Source organism: Egretta garzetta, unplaced genomic scaffold (assembly GCF_000687185.1).
Source record: "Egretta garzetta isolate BGI_Z169 unplaced genomic scaffold, ASM68718v1 scaffold16, whole genome shotgun sequence".
Lineage (NCBI taxonomy): Eukaryota > Metazoa > Chordata > Aves > Pelecaniformes > Ardeidae > Egretta > Egretta garzetta.
Genome location: NW_009260022.1, coordinates 3811021 through 3833124, shown reverse-complemented (window position 1 = coordinate 3833124; position 22104 = coordinate 3811021). Strand labels below are relative to the sequence as shown.

Here is a 22104-nt window from a genome sequence, read left to right as displayed (position 1 = left end):
AATACAGCAATATAAGACAGAATTATACATGTGATAGAAAAATCTCAAGCACGTTATAATTTGCATGAATAGAAATTTAACACATAAACCTATTCATTTCAAAGAGGGCATTAAATAGGGATCAGGAGAATACATGGCAGAGATTTTGGAGGGCTTTCTGGTGCATAAAAAATGTTTACACTTTAAAAAAAAAAGTAAAAATTTTTCATTTCCTACCTAAAATCGTAAAACCACAGTCACAGTTCTAGAATGAAATCTTTTGAAGATGGTTACCTAGTGAGTGCGGTGAAAAACATCAATCTCAATGACAAAATGTACCCACTAGAACGAGGAGTTTCTTTACTGATCACTCCTTGCTTGTTTTCTTAAAGGTACAATGTCAAACTTGGTTTATTGTTTTACTGTGTATTTCTTCCTTTTCCCCTACCTGGGAGGACTTTGAAACTATACCAAATAATTTGTCTTTCTGAAACTATACCAAATAATTTGTCTTTCAACTGGTTTCATTCCAGTAGCCTACTTTGGGATTATCTGGGCTTTCAGCATGCTGAAGGGAAGTTGCTGTTTTCTAAAAAGCATTTAAATTGATATTATAGTAAAAGATTATTACTAAAGCTGATATTGGTGCTTGATTATTTCACCAGTTTCTCATGTAAGTGACATAAACAATTAAGTTACAGCAAAACTGTAATTTGAGTTAATTGTGTTTTCAGGTCTCTGAACAAAATGAATTTCATTACAAGGCTTTCTGCTTTATGTCTGAGGAAAAGCAAGATGCAACAGAGGCACCAAAGTACTAGGCGACCAGCTGTTCCACTTGGATCACGGATTTTAACTGATCCTTCTAAGGTTTTTGAGCATAACATGTGGTGAGATGTTTCTTCAAGACTGATTTTAACGTGGTTTTGTATGTTATTTACTATGATCAATAATGTTATGCGTGTGTTTACGTAACAATGGGCTGCCAGAATAGACATGTAAAGATAATGCTAGAGATTGTCACAAGTAACAAGTAACAGTTACAAGTTCTCAGTGACTTGCATAAAGCTTCTGAGCAAATAGTCATGGAATGAAAGGCAAAATAATGTTATACATCAGTAATGAATTAGGAGACAGAAAGTGTAGAGGTAAGATGGTCCGTGTTATTTGTAATGGCAGAAAGTTACTAGTTAGTTACAATAACGTTGCATTCTGGATTAGTGCTGTATTCTAAAGCTGACACCATTTTGAAGGGAACATGTAAATTACTTGTATTCTTCTAAAGGTGTACTAAAGATGTTACAGGTAGTTCAGCATAGATTTCCATACAGTGCACAACTGTCAAAAAAAGTAAATAGAATCTTAACATAAATAAGCAATATGATAGCAAAGAAAACATTAACATGTAAATGTTAACAAGAATAGGAATTGCTCTGATTTGCAGCAGTACATCTCCATCTCTAAAACATATTTTTGTGAATAATGGGGGCTCAGAAAAGGGTGAGAACGCTAGTCACCACAGTGGGAAAACTGAGATTGAAAAGGCTAGGATTTTTGACCATGGAATGGAGATGAATACAAACCAGTAAGTGATGCAGTAAGTGTTAGAAGGATAGAAGAATATCTAAATCTATCTAGAAAGTAGAATAATATCTGTCTAAGATATTTGGAAGACCAGGAATTTTTATTCCTATAGTTCATAACTTAAGAACAAGGAATATTTGATGAAAAGAGAACTGGGGAATTTAGAAGAATTATAAGAAATTACTTTCTCCATAAGTTTTGAATATATTTTTTAATTCTGCCACATACCATTTCTGAGAGCAAGGATTTAGCAAAATTAGAAAAGGTACCAGATGTGGCTAAGGATAACCAATGGGTAGCATAATGTAGGAGTAACAGATGACAAGCTTCAGGGTTTAGGCTTACTTCATAGAAGTAATCTGCAGTTCTTACACCTTCTTCAGAGGTGTCCTCTGCTGGCAACTGTCAGAGAAGTTATTGGACAAGCTTTTGTTCTGAAATGAAGTTTCCAACTTGCTTTTTTTTTTAATTGTTATTCTTTTTAGTAGTCCATTTTATTTGTTAATTGGTCCATTTTACTTTTTAATCTAAATAATTTCAAAAGTTTAAAAAAATTCTGATGAATAAAAAGGTCTTAAGAGAAGAATATGACACCAGAGATTGTCTTCTGGTTAATAAACTAGTATCTTCATTACTCTTTTTAGTCTCTAAATTTGGGCTTAACTCATGAGGTAAAATATGTAACTAGACCTGTCACCTATTACTGTTTTCTAAACTAGATGTTCCCAAGCCATGGTCCCCAACACATACCACCTTAAAGCCAAATCTGGAATTATCTATACTTCTGTAAGTTCTTTGGTCAAGGAAGCTGGAAGCTGGTTGGTTATTGTGTTAAAGAAGCATAAAGTTTATCTCCATGTTTTATAAATCTCTATGCAGTGTCATTGTTAAGCATCTTCCAGACTCAGTACCTCCTGCTAGGTGGAAAAATCCTTTACTTGTGTGAATGCTGATTCAAATGTAGACTATACAGTCAAGGAAGGAAAAGATTTTAAGAGAAAGTACACCCTTTTTCTGTAACATTGTACCTGGTCGAAACTCAGTTTTGTTTCATTTTCTAATTTGCTGCCAAATAACTCATCATGTGTAGCTTCAGTTTTTCTTGCTAGCATTCGGTTACAGTTTAATACAGAGTTGCAAACGATGATGCAGGTGGTTGGGATGGATTGTGAAGATGGGATTGAAAGGAACAGGGTTGTTCAGCAAGTGGATCTGCAGATGGACCCATGTAGCTCCAAAGGGAAAACAGGTGAAACTGAGTTGAAGCAGAGGTTGCATGGAAGTTGCAAAGGTCTTGCTAAATCAAGAACCTGGCTAGGAAGTAGGGGGAGGTCCTTAGATCTGAAGCTTGCTGAATCGGCAGGGTTCTCACTAGGGAGATAATGATGAGTGGTGGTTGAGCTATATAGATCATGCAGGGTGAGCAAAAGAGATTCATCTTCCCTAGTATTGATGTATGAGAATTTATATCCTTGTGTTTTCTACTCATCATCTTTGGTACTTCATAAAGTGGCATGCTTCTTTTTGCCTGTGTGTGAATTGGCAGGTAGCCAAGAGCTGCTGCCATTGCTGCTAGGAATACTAAGCAAATTAAATTTGGGAACTAATGCTTTAGATATTTGCTGTGGTGCTTTTCTGTCATTTCGATAGAGAAGTAATGAATGATGCTAAACATTGGAGCAAAAAATGTCTGCTTCTATTCAGGTTAGTAATTGGCACGGTTTTCACATGTTAGTTTTCAGAGATAATTAAACCCTCTGTTAGCAAACAAGTTAATGGAAAAGGGCTAAGTTGAATAAGCTGAAGTGAAAGTAGCATTGCTTGAACTCATGTCAGGCTTACTCATGTTAGCAGTTCCTGGTGTGATTAAAATGGATAGCTTCCTTTGCTGCTGTCAATGTTCAGCTTAAAACACTTCTGTATTTAAACGCTTCCGTGCTTGGAATTCTTCTGTATTCTGTGTTCCTGCCAGCTTGTATTTCTGAGGGAGCTGCCTCATTTGAAGCATCCAAACTATGTAAATTGTTTGCATAAGAACTATGCCATGTCCCCTCTTTTGCAGATTTTGATCAAGAATTGCTGCTGCAGTCCTGTTGTTTGGGGTCTTCCATATAGAAATCTATAGGAAAGAGCCAAAAGTTCTTTCTTCAGTTTTATGAATTGCCAAGGAGGGACAAAAGGAAAAAAGTTGTTGAAGAAGATGGAGGACATGAGGCACCTATAGTATTGTGTGTAGAGCCCTTAAGGGCTCTGACAGACTCACGATGATGGATTAAAATTGATCAGATAAAGCTTATACCACAGCAAGTCATCTGTCAGAAGGGCTGACTATATTATTGCCATCTGAATAGTCCTCGGTTTCAGCTTGCTAGAATAGGCAAGGTCAAAAACGGTGATAGCAGTGAGGGAAGCAGTCTTCCCATGAGGATGGCTGCCTAGTAATGCTTCGGTCATTCAGTTTTATTTTACTACAGCATGTCTTTTAGAGCCTTGACACTGCACAGGAACATTTGGTATACGAACAAATACAGGAAGGGGAGAGGCAACCTGCTGGGGACAATAATGAGAAATATTTCAGTAGAGATGCGGAAATCAAGTCTGAGGCAAGCAGACAAATACATACCAGTTAGTCTCCCACTATTAACAAAAGAGGGACAGCAAAGGTCTAAGAATTAAATTACCTATAGGTCACCAAGTATGGAACAGGAAGATGCTTGTTAGCTTTTACAGGCAATCGACTCTTTCCAAGTTGGCACCTTGTTCCTTTTCCCATAGTAGCCAATGGAATTTTAGTCACAGACTTTCAGTTATTTTATTTCAGTAGGATTAGCATCTAATAGATTACTTGAATTATATTACCTAATTTAATCTGATTTCTAAAACTGTCCAGACTGGACGATTTAGGAGGGACAGCTGATTTACTTTTAAGAGCTGCCAGCAGCATGTTTTTGGTCACTCCTCATTGTGGCCTGATCCAGACAGAATCTGCAGGGAAGGCAGTTTAGTCGTCAGGGTCAGATCTTGGCTTGGTTCTGTGACATTTAATGGATTAATATAACATTTAGTGAACAACTTTACCAATAGCATAGACTCTGGAACCATTGCAGCACCACTTGTCTTTTCTTAGGAATGTCTCGTTCTTTTTTTCTAAATGTTTCCTGACTGTATTCCCCAAATAAGTAAAATCCTGTTCATCAAATCCACCTGTTCCACTTGAAACAGGGAGCATAATCCACCTATTCAGGAACAGCTGATTCTTTTGCTAAATGACCTTTGTTCCTCATAATAAACTTTAGTAATGTGAGAAGTTTCTTGCATCAGGGTGTTTGTTGATAGGACTATTATTATATCCAGCTGAACACAGTTCTAATGGGACACTCAAAAGACATTCCTGTAAATGTACTCAATTTACAAGATATATGTTAATTCTATTATTAAGAAAAAAAAATGCATACTACTTCAGCCTTTTTGCAGTGGGAAGATTTTTCTTAATCACTTGAGTTTTACCTAACTAGTAATTAATTTTTATCTATCATGCACTGAAACTTGGTTTTTAACTGTCAATCTCCTTATGGTTATTTGCTTGCATTCAAAAAGAAAATGTATTTGAGACAATGTAGCTAATTTGTGACTGTTTTCCCTCGGAAAAAAAGATTATGGAAAATCCTATTTAAAGGCTGGTTCTTCAACTGCCTTTTGCAGGGACCACATGCAGTGGTCACAAGAAGAAGAGGAGAATGCCAAGGAAAAAGCAGCAGAGAACTCACTTGTGAAAGTCCAATGGGAAGACCAAGGTAATAAATTAATATCTGTGGTGCAGTTGCAAGGCTCCTTTTGCAGTTCTTCAGAATAAAACTCCTACTACACAGGACTGTTATTTCATCAAAGGGAATGAATTTGCAGCCAGCTAGGGTGCTGTGGATTAAAGTTCCAATGTACAATATTCAAATGCTTTTCAATGATTTGTGGACTGTTTAGAGAGCTAGTATTTGTACATTACACCATATTTCAGTTAAGTGCCATGAAAGTTGCACTGGTCCCAGCTGGTCCCAGCTTGCTGCCTTGGCTGGCTGAGCTGGGAGTGCTCGCTTTGTGTGGAAGGTGTTCCAATACATCATGCAGAGTCTGCTCTGTAAATGATTAAGGAATTTTGTGCCTGTCTTCAGAAGGGAAACAATGTATTCTGCATTTCTGAAGAATGATAGCTCTAGGTTCAAACTGGCAAACTAAACCCTAGACTGAACTCTAGGATAGTTATATATGCTAAAGCTGGAGTATCAACTTGATAGTAACATAGAAAACTGGATTCTTAATTTGTTCCTTTATTAGAAAGATATTCTGAAAACAATTATGTGGACGTCCTGAGCCTCAGTTTACTTAGGGTGTCTTGAACCTGTCAAATTATGATCCTGTGCTCAGTTTCATTTTTGTAACTAGGGCACATGTTGGAGTTTATTTGAATTATCTGTGAATGTGTCTTGGATTGTGTGCCCTTCATCACTTTGAATGCTCTGGGATTGTCATCCTGCCCTTTTCTGTTAACTCTCACATTCTTTATCTAAATACAAGAGTACAACGTTTGTTTTTTGAAAATGACATCTAATATTTTCATTTGGTTTGTATAAAAAATATTGAAAAAGAGCTCATAATTGAAAAGTAAGCTGTGTAACCATGTGGATCATGGAACCTTCCATTCTTCATCTACAATCACTTAGAACTTGGTTTGTGCTGGTGAGAAATGGAATAATCGGTCATTGTCTACTGCCAAGAAATACAAGAATCCAAGGACATTTCCCATGAATGCCCATCTGTTTAGAACTTGAATAGGTGAGCATTTTGCTGATAGTGTTCCTTCAGAAAGCTTCAGCTTCATTCTACACGTGGAAGTACATTTTGGCCTATTTGTGTAAACAATGAACTAGACTGAAGCTAATGAGTTATTTTGGGCCCTTGCAAACTACAGTAAGGGGAAAAAGACAAGACAGATTTCAACAATACTATTGTATCACTAAAATAGAATAGTTCTGGTGAGCCTCATTGAAACAAGAGAAGTTAAACTGAATGAATTCATAATACTACCTTTAGGAATTTGATTTACTTATGTCCCGTTTCTTCTCAGGCATGCCTGCTAGTGTTGAAAGATTCTATTAAGGAGAAAAATCAGTTGATTAACCAAATAGGCTAATTCTATTAAATTTGATTCTAGTAAGTCAAATTCCTAAAGGCAGTATCATGAGTTCATTCAGTTTAACTTTTCTTGTTTTAATGAGGCTCACCAGAACCATTCTAGGGGATTTTTTTGTCTCAGAAAGTTATATGTTTATTATTTTTGTCATTTTTACACGTTTTGGAAAATTTAGTGGTCAGGCTACTTAAATATACAAAATGAAACAAAAAAATGATAATAATACTGCATGCATGGTTATTACACAGTGGTGCAGGAGTGACCAGTGAGACAACGGAAAGCAAAGTGTTCTTTCACTTGAACCTATGTAATACCATACTAATACAATTTGAAAGGCTGACTTTAGCCATTGCTTTCCTTGAATTCTGAAATCTGGAAAACTTGATGGGAATTCAAGTACATGATGAGAACTTAAGGGTTCTAAGCAGACTTGTAGAACAGTAGTGACTATAACAAGGGGTGATAACAATTTAAGAACCTTTGCAGTAGAAAGTTTGGGTTTTTTATACTGAAGCTGAACAATTTATGAATGTGCAACTTACACTACTGAAATCTGGTATATATGATCTCAGTCAACTCTGCACTTATAAAACAAGTCTGTACAATTACTCTGCGTGGCTGGGTCTTGTCCTTTAATAATACAATTGGATTTATTAAATGTGAAATTTTAAAAATTATGCAGATTTCTAGGACAAGGCATTCTGCCACCTCCTTGCCACTTCCCACTGCCTGTCTGTGCCTCTAATGATAATTCTCAGCCTTGTTTATTTCTGAAAAGCTGTAGCAATTTAGGAAATAGTACGTTAAGATTTAAGTGAGAGTAGTAGGAGAGATGCACCATATACGTGCTCTGTGCCTTCATATTAAAAGAATTAATGGGTCAGTGCAAGTGAGTAGGGACAAAAAAAAAAAGGCAACACATGATGTACATTTAGCAAGAGGCGTCAAGGGTAACAAACAGTTCTGTAAATGCTTTGGGAATGAGGGGGAAAAAACAAGAAAAAGATTTGATTTGGTACTTAGGAGGGATGAGGAAGGGAAAACCATCAACAAAAGAGACATTGAAAAGCTGTGATTCTTATCTTTTTATCAGCCTTCCTTTGAAAGGGTTAGCTGCAGTCCAGTGCCTAGCACTATTAGTGCTAGTGAGGAGGAAAGATCTTGTTCTTGTACTAAGAAAGAACAGATTACAAAGTACAGCCATAGAGTATATGGGTGACTGGGAAAGCAGAAAAGAGAATATTTACTTTTTTAAAAAGGGAGGTGGGAAAAGAGAAGAGTCAGATAATTAGTTTCGATTCCTGGAAAAATACTGGAAGAGATAATCCAGAGCTTGCAGACACTGGGTTTGGAAGAACAAAGGAGATGAATACTGGCCAACAAATATTTTTCAAGAATAAATCATGTAAAATCAAGCTAATTTTCTTCTTGGAGAAGGTTACAAGCCCTGGGGATAAGGAAAAAACAGCAGACGTCCTGCAATTTATCCTTACTCAGGCTTCTGACTTGCTTTACTTGACATTTTCATAAGCAAGTTAGGCAAGCGAGAGCTAATGAAACTGCTTTTGGAGGAATGAATGCCTAGAGAGATCCTTTCAGAATGGAAGACTTTGCTGGGCAGGGAAGTATTTTGTTCTGTGTCCAGTTCTGCTTGGTATTTTCATTAGTGACCTCAGGAAATGGGAGACTTGAAGATTATATTAAGTAAGAGTTGTTTGAAGTATGGTAAAGGACAGGATTAGGATTCAGAAAGATCTGGACAAACAGTGGGGGAAAAAAGAGGATCTGAAAGATATAAATTTGCTAAAAATAAATGCAGAAAAATTCCTTGAAAAAAATACTAGGTTCTGGAACAATTGGCTAGGTAGTCATTTTGCAGAAGAAGATGTGAGGGTTGTGGTGAATCACTAGCTGAATCAGCAGTGTCATGCTGTTGCAAAACGGCAAGCTGGGAGTTATAAACAGGATTACAGCCTGTAAACCTCGTAAAATATTCCTTTTGCTCTGCATTGATAATGCCTTTACCAGAATACAGCACAGTAAATCAGTTGGAGAGAATCTAGAGACGAAAAATTAAAATGATCAGAAGTCTAAAAATCATGACTTCTGTGGAAAAAAGAAGAGTGTTAGGTTTAGACAGTCTAGAAAAGAGATTGTTTATGGGAGACATAGTAAAAGACTTTAAATAAGTAAACAGGTGTTGCAAAGTGAGTAATCTTTATCTGCTTGGTTAATGGGACAAGAATCACTGGACTTAAATTGCAATAAGGAAATTTCAGGTTAGGTAGTAGAAAAGGTTTCTAACTGTACAGATGGTGAAGGACTGTAGTATATTATTGAAGTAAGTTGTCAAATCTGTGTGAAAGGTGGTATTTTAGGACCAAGTTGGACAAATATCTGTGGAGAAGGGGTATGAATTACCTGACTGGGTGAAATCCCTTCCAGTCTTACTCTTTGACATTCTAACATTCAGTTAGAATGTTTTGTGAATTAAAAGTTAACATAAAAGTCTACTGTAAGACTCTCTGAAGTGTTTTGAAAGCAAGAAAGCCAGTATGTTACTCCTGACTGTATTGTTACTTTCTGTCAAAATTGCATTGTTGAATGGTTAAGAGTGAACTACTGTCTATTGGCTATGCAGTAGCATTTATCACTCCAGTTCACAGAACTGAATTTCTAGTTGATGGATTTTTTTGAGAGATGACTAGCTACCAACAAATTTGCAATTGTTCATGGAGTTTCATAAATAATGAAATTAATTTCAGTTTAGTATTTCTTAAATAGGAAAAACATGAGGTACGTTTAATTGAAAAGATGCATTGCTTTCATAATTTGAGACATGAAAGCTTGTCTAAGAAACTTACAATTGCATATTTTAGTGATGCTGTTCTATTGTGTCACTACGTTAAAAAAAGCTGATGCAGAAAGCCTGTCTGCCTCATCCTAAGTGACATAAAGTCTAATTAAACCCTCACGGGAATTATTCTGAGCACAGGTTAAGGTAATACCCCAAATCCATGTTTTTATTTAAGTGTGTACGATGTGGGAAACTATTTTTAAACTATAAAAGTATTTTTAAACTGTAAATTTGGGGTCCAAACTCCATGTTGCTTTACAGTACTTTGTAGCTAAGCTTATATTCACTAAAGTTTTGCTTTGTTTTAATTTCAGATAAATATGAGAGAGAAGCCAGTAAATATTGGAATGAATTTTACAAGACTCATAAAAATCGCTTTTTCAAGGATCGTAATTGGCTGTTTCTGGAGTTTCCGGAAATTCTTCCAGAAAAAATGAGAGAAGAGTTGAAAACAGAAGAAAGATCTTCAGAACACACAAAAATAAATAGTACCAATGGTTTTTCACACAAAAATGAAATGTTTGAGGAAGGAGAAAAATATTGGAAGAAAAATTATGGAGGTGGTTCTACCTCTATACAAGGACATGTATATAATGAAAACCAATCAAAATCTCTTACTGACAATCCGCAGGGTAAAAACTGTGGAGAAGAACTTGGCAGGCTAGAATCCTTTCCTGGTAGTGATGCCACTTACAGAATATTAGAGGTAATGCACTGCAAATATTCTACCATCGTATAGAACTCCATTTAATTGCTCAAAAGCCTGATAAAGAGACTTAGTAAGTATCAAGAAAGTAAATATTTAGATTTTGATGTACCACATTCACTTATGGCAGAAACTTTCAGAGAAACCTAGGACCTGGGCTTTGTTTTCTCTTTAAAATTTTTCGCAAATCAGAATTTAGGGCTAGATTGTCAGATTCCATTTCCACTGGAAGTTGGGTTTCTAATTTCCTAAGGAAAGTTATGTCTTAAAGTGTTTTGTCTTAAAGTGCAAGTACCTGATGCATTCTTGCCAAATGGTGAAATTGGGCAAGAAAATTGCATTTTCCTATGCAGTTTTAGAGATGGATTCTCTCTTAACTTTAGAAAGACATTGAGGAGAAACATGATCATAGAAGTGATTTGAGAATTGTAGTATGAACTCTTTATACCTTTTCTGTCCAACATACCTTCAAGTCTCGTGGATCCCACCTACCAATTAATTTAAGACAAAAATAAAAAAATGTTATTTGCTCATTTATTTTAACTTTTTGTTTCTCTTCTGATTTTAGGTTGGCTGTGGAGCTGGAAACAGTGTCTTTCCTATTTTGAAAGTTCTATGGTATGTAGTGCTGTATTTTCAAATATGGAAGTTCTATTCTCATTGTCTTCATTTTCTTCAAATGTTGGTGCTAGACCAGTGCTGCAGCAAGTGTTGAGTGGACTGTTTTACAGCCCTGCAATTCTGATTGCAGACCACAGATAATGTTGGTAGCATCAGCACAAGATACTCCTCATACTGGTCAGCCCTCATTTTGGGAGGACCGTATTTGCTGACAATGTTTGTCTTCTGGTGCATTCAGACTGATTTCTTGTAGTTAATCTCGGGAAGGTGAAATACTCTCTTGTCTTATATGTGACTGTAAAGTTACCGGCTATCTCTTCAAAAGGCCAATATCAGAGACAGTAGATAATGGCATGTGACCTACTGGTAAGAAGTTGTATTATTTCTGAATTTTGCTGGTACACTTTGACATATTGCTTCAGGTTTTAGTGTCAAGGAAGGCACAAGTCCTGTATTGCGTTACTTAATTCCTTGAGACGTGTTAATCCACTTAGCTTCCGGTTTTACAAAACGCTGTTACGATGGCATGTCCTCCCTTCCATGTAGACAGGAAGGTTTTATTGGAAAGGCTGTGTATGTATCAAGGGTTGAAATAGCTTTCTTTTTATTCATGCCTCCAAGAGCTTGAGTATGACACAGTTTGTTATTCTATAAATGAATTCTGATTACCAACATCACCACTATACAAAAATACTCCATTTTGCAGATATGGAAACAGAGAGCAGGAGGAATTAAGTTTATGTACCAGGGTCATACATGAAACCCATTAGTGTTAGCAATGCATCTTCATCCCACAACATATGTTTTGCTTTAGACAGCGTGTAATGAAAGGGGAGCCCCGTTTCATATGAAAAGTTTGGAAAGTAACACTATATAGGGAAAAGATATCATGTGGCTGTATTAAAAAAGATGAGCCAGACTTCTGTGTTTTCTTCACAGGAGGCATTAGTCATAGGTTGGCATTTCTGATAATTAAGAATCCACTCATTAGGTATTTTTCCTGGAGATCTCTATTCTTATGCAAATCCTTCAGTCAGTCACATTGGTTGGTACATTGAACAACACACACATTTGTCTTGTATATGACCTGATGGAAGTATCTCTTATCTCTTAGCAGGTCTGGCTAGCACAGTTGGGTTTACTCTGAATTTGATAATACAAAAATTGCCTTTTGCATGTGTATAAAAAGAAGCCAGTGTCAAGTATGAGTGTACCCTGGCTACAGAAAAAATTTCTACTTAGGTTTGTAACATAACTTTTAAATCACTTTCCCCTGCCCCCCTGAAAGTTTAAGTTACTGCTTTTTAATACAGTGCATCATGAAGTCACCATCCAGATCAAGCTGTGTCTTTGTTTTAAGTTGTCTTTCTACATAGCTCCTGTTCTGCTCTAAAAAAATTGAAATAACATCCTAACAAGTCGATTAGGTAATCAGCTTAACCTTTCCCAAGGGACTGGCTGGGTCCAAAGCCTGGCTGCTTGTCCTCATCCATGATAAATACCTAAACTCATCATCTGTCATGGTGGGCACAGAGCTGATAAAAATTTTGCTCAGCAACAGGATGGAATATATTTTGGTCCACAAGGGTTCTCCTGTTGAGCCCTTAGAGAGGGGTCACTAACTCAGCTGTGCATACTCTAAGATCTTATAGGCACTGCCAGAATTTGTTGATTCCCTTTCTAAAGAAACCATCTGTCCAAAATCTCAAGTATTTTTAAAGAGAGATTAATTGATCATGAGTTCATGAGGTCATCCCTCAGTAGGTTTTGAGGGGCTTGCTCAGTTTCTCTTATACAAATTTTTTGGAGGTGAAAAAAATTTCTCTCTGGAGTTACTAGTATCTGATGAATGGTATGAGGAAGTTTGCAGCTGGCTTGGTTTTGGATGGGAAAGGAAGGGAAAACGGTGCTACAGGAAATTCTTATTCATCTTGGCTTGCAAAACAAAGGGGATAATGGAGGGAAACAAGCAATACAGCTTAGTCTAATCAAAAGCAGAGCAAGGTGGCACACGGGAACCCAAACCTCTACAGAACAGTGGATGACTTTTGCAATGCCCCACCCCTGCCCAAATCATATTGCTAATTAAACTGCATACATGAGCTAATGATAGAGACTTAACGCAGTGCTTCTGTAAGAAAATGTGACCTATTAATGTGCATTTATGTAATACAACACCAGGACATTGTCATCAATCCTGACAACCCTCTGTGACCTTCTTTCTTTTTCTTTTCACTTCCTCCCTGACAAGGCTATAATTCTCCTTTTTATACTAACTGCCTGTTGGTATTCTTATGAATTTGTCTGCCCTATTGGTTCATTACAACGTATGTGGCTTTCCATGTGCTAGACATCAATAAAGTATGCTTGATCAAACCTGTGGAGAACCCCAAAGGGCCCTCTGTAGTTCCATGAACACTGAGGTAGACTTTAATCTTTTACAATAATAATTTTTTAACTGATGTTGGTTTTGTTTTCCTAGCAGTACACCTGGAACCTTTCTATACTGTTGTGATTTTGCTTCAGGAGCAGTGGAGCTGGTAAAGGTAATTCATATGCTCGCTTTAGAGTACCTTATAAGCCTGTAATTCAGGAGGCTGCCAGGAAGCCGTCTTCATGAAAAAGAATGTGATGGCTTTGACAACTTTTAACTGAAGTTTTCAATATTCCAAAGAACAAAGTCTTACTCTATGCAGAGAGGAATGAATACGATCAGTGAGCTTGCTTCTCAGCTGGAGTAAGATACCAGACAGAATAGGCCTTTATATGAGATGTTTTACAATGCTGAATAATTGAAGAAAAAAAGTTTCTTGAGTCGCAGTAAACGTATTAACTACTACTGTTCTCTCTGTGCCTCTTTTCATCTTTTTCCTGACAGTCACATTCGTCCTACAATTCAGCCTGGTGTTCTGCCTTTGTTCATGATGTGTGTGATGATGCTTTACCCTATCCTTTTCCAGATGAGATCCTGGATGTCATTCTCCTTGTCTTTGTGCTCTCTACTATTCATCCTGACAGGTAAATGAAGACTAAAGGGCAAAGCAAATGGGTTAAATCTCTTTTATCACTGGAGGTTTTCAAGAATAGCAAAAGAAGATGATGAATCTTTAATTTAGTATTTAGTAAGCTACAAGATATATATAAAACAAGGTATTTTAAATGCTGTTTCCCATTTTCAGGCTTCAAGAGAAAAGCTGGTCAGGCTAATTCATTAGCGAACTTTCTGTCTCCATCAAAATATAAGGGGTATATTGTAACTAAATACATCCCTATAAAAAGTGATAGTGATTCAAGAAAATTACAAATTAGAAAAACAGTCTGTTAGTCTTCTAGAAGGAAATTATTTTTAGTGATCGAAACCAAACATTGCTGATATAACACCTTAAAATATGTTGATGAAGACTTAGGTTGCCAATTTAGCCACACACAAATGCTTACATGCAGACCTTTTAAAACAAAATGCATTCAGATTTTTGTAACTTGTTTGGATTAAGAAAACTTGATCTAATTTTCATGCATAGTGTTACATTGAGTGCTGTTAGCCTTGTTAATAAAGCCTCTCAATGGCTAATGAAGCAAACTTTATGACTGTTAGGGCTGGCTGATTGTGAAAATGCCCTTTTTTAATGGGAAAAATGCAAAAGAGGGCATGTAAGTTAAACTCCTAGACTCTTCCTTTAACTAGCTCATATGAAGGGAAATACATGCTGTATGTGTGGTAATACATTTATTAATTTAAGAATGTCATTAAAATGGGCTTGGGAAACAGAACTGTATTTGCCTAAGTCTGAGAACTGTTTCCCTGTCTGAGTTATTAATGATTAGCTTTACAGAAAAATCTTCCCCATATAGGATATTGCTCCTTCCTGTTTGTTCAGAGATGAGCACATGAGTCATGCAAAGCCTGGGTCCAGATTTCAAAAACAATTCAAGCAGTAGATTTCAGATCTCTGTAACTGCAGTGATGCTGCCAGGAAGAAATTGGACAATAGAGACGCGTTCATTCAATAGCTTTGCCTGTAGAAGCAGTAATCAGATGTTCTGTCAGAATTTCTGTGGATCTTTTCCTATTAGTCATTTGAGAATGTGGAGTTTTTTGATTTGGGCTTTTTCCCCTCTTCATGTCAGTATCTAAAGGTTGATATGGATGCTTTTGTGTGTGTGTGTGTACACACATAAAGATTTCCATGTAATTATCTGTGTTGTAAGAACTACTTTCCAAAGACTTGTTAGTCATCACTGTCATCTTGTAGAATTAAAATGACTGCATAAAGACAAATGTAATCCAGATTCATCTTGCTCAGTATACATTTTTCTGGAAACTTTGAAAGTGGGAAATGAAAAAGAAAACCAAGAGAATGAAGATGCAGAACTTATGTACTTTGGAGACCTGGAAAATATACATGAGAGGGACACATCTGTTTTCAGCACAGTTGTTACTTAGTGATTTCTCTTTGGGCTGTTGTGTTTAGTTTTTGATAATTGCTACTCTTGTACCCCATTTTTAACACACCTCAGTTCTGCTAGAAGGCCCCTCTAAAAGTTGGTTGCAGAATTTGAAAGGTATTAAGGTTCCTTCAAGCTATGTAATTAATGTGCTCTAGGCCTACAGGATGAGATTTCTCAAAGCACTTTTACTTTTTGTGCATATGCATTTTTTCTATGTGCACAAAACTTAACATTTATATAGACAAAGTTTGTAATTCTGTGCACAACTGTCTGTCTTGAACATACTCATATTCTTAGGTGGTGCTACCTTTTCTGTCTGTGGCAGCACACTTGGTTGCCTGTGTTGAGCACGAGCAAAGAGGACAACTTTTACAGAACTTGGCTTCCTCTAGGGGAATTCCATGCTTAAAAAGAATATGCTGCTGCTTGTTCTTGTTTGTTTGGAGATATGATATTATTTTCTGCTGAACTACCTCGTAATTCTGACCCTTAAAAATCAGGGTAAGATGCCTGCATGGCTCTTGCATAAAGACCAAATTGCATTAGTGCTTGATTTCTGATGTTCTTGAGGCAAGGGTGTAAGGCCACCTGAGAGACAGGGATGGTGTAAGGATGTTGTCTTGGTACACAGTAATGGTATGCTGATTTTGTATATTTAAGTAGGACTTACTCCTCTTTAGCTCTTTTCAGATACAGCGCCCTGCCTTTCCTTTCCATTCATTTTGCGTTCACTCTAGCTCCATATCTTCTACATGGTCTATCCACTTCCCTGTGGAAGGAAGGGTTGAATTAGGCAAGTGGGCTCTTCTACCTTGCAGCTTGCCAGGTGCAGACTGCCTTTTGTGGTCTTTCATGAATGTGGAAAGCCTGCATCCTTCTGTTTATTCTGAAAGAGTGAGGCAAACCCAAGCCATTATTCATTAGTAACGTATTTTGCAAAGCCATGCAAATGTATTTATAAGAAGCTCCAAGGTAAGGTTAAAAGGTAAGAATGAAGATACTCTGGTCTAGTGAAAGGGAAAGGGTACTGTGTATGGTACTTTCTCCTATCATGCATACAGCAGGCTGGTGTAATCTTGATAAGGAAGAGCTGATGTTAGATACCACCAAGATTCACAAACTTGTCAGCATTTTGCAGGATGCAGACTTTCCTCCTCTATCTAGCAATATCTCCAGATGGGGTGCTGCTAGATTCCTCTCCTGAGGTGCTGCTCAGAGTCACCATTAAGTCCGGAGAGACACTGATTTTGTGTGTATGATCCGTACCTCCATAAAGAAATAAATAAGTTTTTGTCTGCCTTCCAGGCCCTTAATTCTGCTATGTACAGCAAGGAAGGCACAGTCTAGCTCACCAATGCACAAAGCTAACTGTTCATTCATTGTTTGCCATGTATCTGCCTGACCTATACACTCAAAAATTGTGTTTTAATCCATCCTTGAGATTCTGTTGAAGTGGAGGAAAAGGGCTTCTTTTCTCTTTCCAGTTTGTATTCTCTTACAAGTCCTTTTAGATTTTTGGTTTAGAGGCTTTTTGTAGAGTTCTTCCTGTTCACTAGTTCCTGTCTTATAGTAAATATAGACACATCTCATTGTAGTTTTGGGAATCTATAATGTATATTCTAAGCATCTAGAAAAAAAACAGTTATGTTTGCAAATTTCACCAGTTTACCGTCTATTTTCTAAGGATGCAAGGGGTTGTAAATAGGTTGGCTAAACTACTGAAACCTGGAGGAATGTTGTTATTTCGAGACTATGGAAGATATGATACCGCTCAACTTCGTTTTAAAAAAGGTAATTCCTGAATGCTTTTGTAGTTCACTGTTCATTTTAACTCTTTCTGGAAAAAAAAAAAAAAAAAAAAGTGACATGTTCTTTTTCATTACTGCTCTTAGGTCATTGCTTGTCAGAAAATTTTTATGTACGAGGAGATGGAACCAGAGTGTATTTCTTTACCAAAGGTATGAAATGGTATAGTTTTATAGAAAGGGTTGAGTATTTCTCAAGATTATTTGGGTTATAAAAACTCATCTTGGAACAGAAATTTAAAGAAGTTTTTATTGGTTTGTGTGCGGGTTTTTTTGGATTTTGTTTTGGTTTGGTTTTTTCCTGATTCTCTGCTTTTACAAAGCCCAAAGCTAACTGTTGCAAGAAAATAATTTTCTTGCTGTGTACACTTGTTGCATCTGGGGACCTGCAAGACTGCTTGCAGACATCACTGGAAATTTTTCTTTGTCTAAGCATATCGTGTCTAATGGTATGGTCAAATTCTGTTATTTAAAGATGTATTTGATTTCTTTCTTCAAATTGAGATAAACAAGCCTGGAAGGACAGTTGGTAGCAGTGCTCTGATATTTTGTTCTGCTGTGTTGGTGAATCTGAGCTGTGAGCTGCAGGAGCTAAGCTTAAATTCCTGATTATGGATACTATTGCTCTTTACTTGTCCACTCACTTGGTTCTGTTGGCAGTCAGCTTAGACTGGTATATTTTAACCCAGCTACTGGAAATTGTGAAAGTGAGCATCACAATACTTTTTTTTTTCTTTTTATCTTCTGCAACCTAGACTGTAAGCAATAAAGATGGATCAGGATTTATCCCAGCCTGAGTAATTTTAGAAGTGAGAAGGAGGATCTAGGACATGTATGGGAAATCACTTGAACTCAAAGAGCCTACTCAATTCTTAAATGTCGTGTTTTGTGCTTAGTCATGACAAAGAAGCTTAGTTTTCCAGTGGTGACTGACAAGAAGGAGATAATGACATTGGCATAAATGTGTCGGTTGTCATTTGGCAGGTGAAATAGCTTTATCTTGATAATATGCAAACAGTGACCAAATGGCATGCAGATTTAGTTCCGTCTTTGGTTGAACTGCAGGTTGTTAATTACTATATTCTACAAATGTCTTTTTTTAATTACGATAATTCTTCATATGAGAAAATAGATGAGATATGGAACATGTTCAACGTGGCTGGATTAACTGAAGTACAGAATTTAGTTGATCGGCGATTACAAGTAAACAGGAAGAAAAAAGTGAAAATGCAGCGAGTTTGGATACAAAGCAAGTTCCAAAAACCATTGCTGCTATCTCTGAATAATCCTGAAGAAACCACCAGAAGTGACCCTTATAAATAATTGTACAACGAATGGCAGAAACTGAAGCAAATTTGAGTATGTATATTTCCTATAAATCTTGTGTTAGCCACTGAAAACCTGTAAACAGGAAGAAAAAAGTGAAAATGCAGCGAGTTTGGATACAAAGCAAGTTCCAAAAACCATTGCTGCTATCTCTGAATAATCCTGAAGAAACCACCAGAAGTGACCCTTATAAATAATTGTACAACGAATGGCAGAAACTGAAGCAAATTTGAGTATGTATATTTCCTATAAATCTTGTGTTAGCCACTGAAAACCTTTCCCTGTTTTTTTTTTTTTTTTTTTTTTTTTGTAAATATATGTGTGTGAAAATGATCTGGGGGGAAAAAAAAAGCATGTCTGATTTTGCTTTATATGCAATAAAGGGATATGCGTTAATCTATTCTTAACTGTGACCAGGCAATATTTTACTTCCTTGAATATTAATAGTCAGGAAATACAAGTACGTGTCTTGTTTCTATTGAAATTCACAATATGTAAAAAGTTTTGGACTGAAGCATAATTGTTTCAGAGATTTAGAGAAACAGAATACCTGTTCTCACTATCACTACAAGCTGAGCTGTGTTAATTTCTGAGTCATGTCTCTTTTAACCACTGTGTGTCTTGCAACTGTATTTCCTCTTTGTGGGGGAAATTTCATGGTGCATAAATAATGAAGACAAAATCTTTCTCATTTGCATGTAAGTTATCATTTCATACTAACTGCATGCGATATGCCTAGGTATCAGATTAGTCAGTCGTTGGCATCTTCCACTGTGTTTGACTTACTACTTTGAAGTCTCCGCTTCCCATCTACACGCTCATCAGAAACATGCCAAACTCAAGTTTCTCTAACAGCTTAGTGACACATACGTACATTTAAAGTGCCATAGGTTGTAAACTGAACATCATGTAGAAAAGAATTACCAAAATGCCAAAACAGTGCTGAAACCAAATAGTTAACATTTGCCTGGGTAAATACAAGCATTATTTTTATGATATGTCAGATATGCTAGAGGGAGGAGTGAAAAAAGTAGTCCAGAGTACATTTTATTAATATTGTTATGGGGTAATATAATCCCACTAAAATGGCTATCTACACGGCAGCTGAGATATTTTTGTTGTTTACAGAGACAGGTGGCTTTCTTAGGGCTTGAGTCTCAGAAAAAAAGGCACAATGGTTTTGTATTGACCCTGTGGAGACACAGTGAAAGGACAGGACTACACTAGTACCTCAAGTGCTTTTAAGAAGAAAACCAAAATGTGAATACTGTTTTCAGATGCAGACCATGATACCAAGGCAGTTGAGCTAGTATTTAAAGATGACACTTCTGCTATTTAAATTTTACAATGACTTCGCCACAGGGAGGAGAGGACAAGAAACAGGTGAATGAATAAAATAAATCTCTTACTTCAACAAGGACACAGAACGCATATAACCTATAACATAAATGCAGTTCTGAGTGCCATTGATATAGTGATACTCTCAATGTCTCTTTTCTTGCTTTTGTTTTAGTCTGAAGGGTAAGCATGTCACAGCTGAACAACCGATTTTTTTGCAAGTTGTTAGCTGCTAAGCTAAGTAGAACTGATTGTCTGCTAGAAAAAAATAAGTTATCTAAATTTAGATGCTAAGTATCTTCATCCCCTTTGACAAGATGAGGGACCTGCTTAATTTCCATAAACTCAGGTCCACTTCAAGAATGAGGTACAGTAAGGAGTCTTTGAAGGTGGGATCTGATCCTGCATTTCTGATGTATTCTAAACTCATTAGAGTAAGATACTGTTTTATTGAATTAAGTGGCTTAGGAAGCTTTGGTTAGCAACGGCATTATTGTAACCTGCAATAAAACTCTTGTGGTATAAATCAAAGGTTAAAACATAGCTGTGTTTCTTCAAAACTGAAGTCTTAAAAGACTGTAGCATTTGCATGGGAAATGTAAATAAATATCTGCTTACATTTTAATTAGGTTGCTACCCTGTGCTAATATTAATCATGACTTCTGACTTCTAAGACTGCATAGCTTTTAGTCTAGTACAAAGCATTTTCGGTTGTGGAATTTTCCAGGGGGTGATGGCGATGATAAGCTCTTGAGCATCATGCAGTCTTATTCATGTGTGTGATGTAGATTTTCCATGTGTAGAGGCTAATGAAATGTTTGCTTTGGCTCTCACACTGATATGTTGATTCTGGCAAGATTTTAATATGCTATGTTGTTAGTTTAACAAAAATGTGACATCAGAAGAAACCAAACCCTGAATTCTCGTATGGCCTTGAGCAAAATTGGCTGTTTCTCTTCCACACCTTGCAGCATAAGTATTGGCTGCCTCTTTTAGAATAATGGTGCCTGTTTTAGCAGTAATAAGATCAGCTGCTATTTGTAAGCGTAGAATATCCACTGTAAAGCGAACTGTAACTAGTCTGAGCAGTTGTAAGATTGATAGAAGGGGAAATGGACAAAGACAATGCTGCCGATAAGAACTTCTGAATCTGAGTAGCACTTTCTGTATTTCGTCTTAGTGACATTTCAGTTTTCAAAAAGCTTAATCAAGGACATGTTTTTAAAATACTTCCAAATTATCTGTATTAGTTGGGAAAACTAATATTACAGTGTTGGCAAAAGAAAGGCAAATAGAACTACTGAAATAAAGAAAAGAGATACAGACAACTGTATAGGAAACGCAGTTTAAAATGGCTTATTGTTAATCAATTTCTGGGGGAAAGAAAAATTAGGGTATTGCAAACAAAGTGCGCCCAGTATAGAAAAAGACTGTAAGTTTTACTTTTGAAATCTGAAGTTACTACTTTAATCAGATATGTACCTAAAATCTCTTAATTATATAAATTTATAGAAGTACACATTATATAAATAGTAAACATTTTAATTGCAAAATTTTTTGTTGTTGTTCAGCATGCCATCCTATGCTGGTAAAGCAGACTTGTGAATGTATACAAATGACAACTGGATAATCTTGTTAGAGTTGAGCTTTGGTTTCGTCGGCTTTGGCTTGCTTTATCAATAGTGTGTACTTTTTGCCCATCTCCACCAGTATTACATTACATGTATGTACAGGGATACATGAGAATGGTACTCACTGGTTTAGGCCTTGCTTAGTTTTTAAGTAAGTACAAGACAGCTATAAAGTAAAGAAAGTGACCAACCTTTTTTCCTACACTAATTCTGAAGTATCTAGTCAATAATGATTAATTCATAAAAAAATGTTGGTTTTTTTTTTCCAGCAAAACCAAGGCAGGTGCTTGTGCCATATCTACAAATCCACTGAATCTGAAGAGGACAACCAAAATGCAGGGCAGACGGGGAGACAGCAGGAACTGTAGTGGCACTAGGGAAAAGTTTCTTGTATTGGAAACTGCTGTTTCTGTTTTGCCTTTTGCTTGCGACTTGGCTAATGTTCAGATTCTGCTGTTTAATAATGACTAAAAATTTGTAACAAACCATCCTGAAATTTGTATTAAACGCCAGTGGAAATCACTTAACATAAATTTTGCTACTTCATTTTGATTTGTGGTGTGATCTTTATTCACTGCTCTGGTGTGCTCTTTGATCTGTTGACATATGCCTCATTTCCCCTT

The 22104-nt window shown here is 36.6% G+C and overlaps 1 protein-coding gene across 3 annotated transcripts in view; it reads left to right on the top strand.

Moving 5' to 3' along the window:
* METTL8 (methyltransferase like 8) overlaps positions 1-22104 on the top strand; it is a 27968-nt gene extending 5864 nt beyond the window's left edge. Inside the window, exons 2-11 of one of the 3 annotated variants that reach the window (XM_035896241.1) lie at positions 714-869; positions 5266-5357; positions 9920-10311; positions 10880-10929; positions 13415-13478; positions 13811-13950; positions 17066-17172; positions 17274-17339; positions 18319-18545; positions 21751-22104. In XM_035896241.1, the coding sequence (XP_035752134.1) occupies positions 714-869; positions 5266-5357; positions 9920-10311; positions 10880-10929; positions 13415-13478; positions 13811-13950; positions 17066-17172; positions 17274-17339; positions 18319-18509 (1258 nt within the window). In that variant the 3' untranslated portion in view covers positions 18510-18545; positions 21751-22104. Of the gene's footprint in view, positions 1-713; positions 908-5265; positions 5358-9919; positions 10312-10879; positions 10930-13414; positions 13479-13810; positions 13951-17065; positions 17173-17273; positions 17340-18311; positions 18546-21750 lie in introns of those variants that run through there. The other 2 variants (XM_035896242.1, XM_035896243.1) reach the window with 2 other exon arrangements.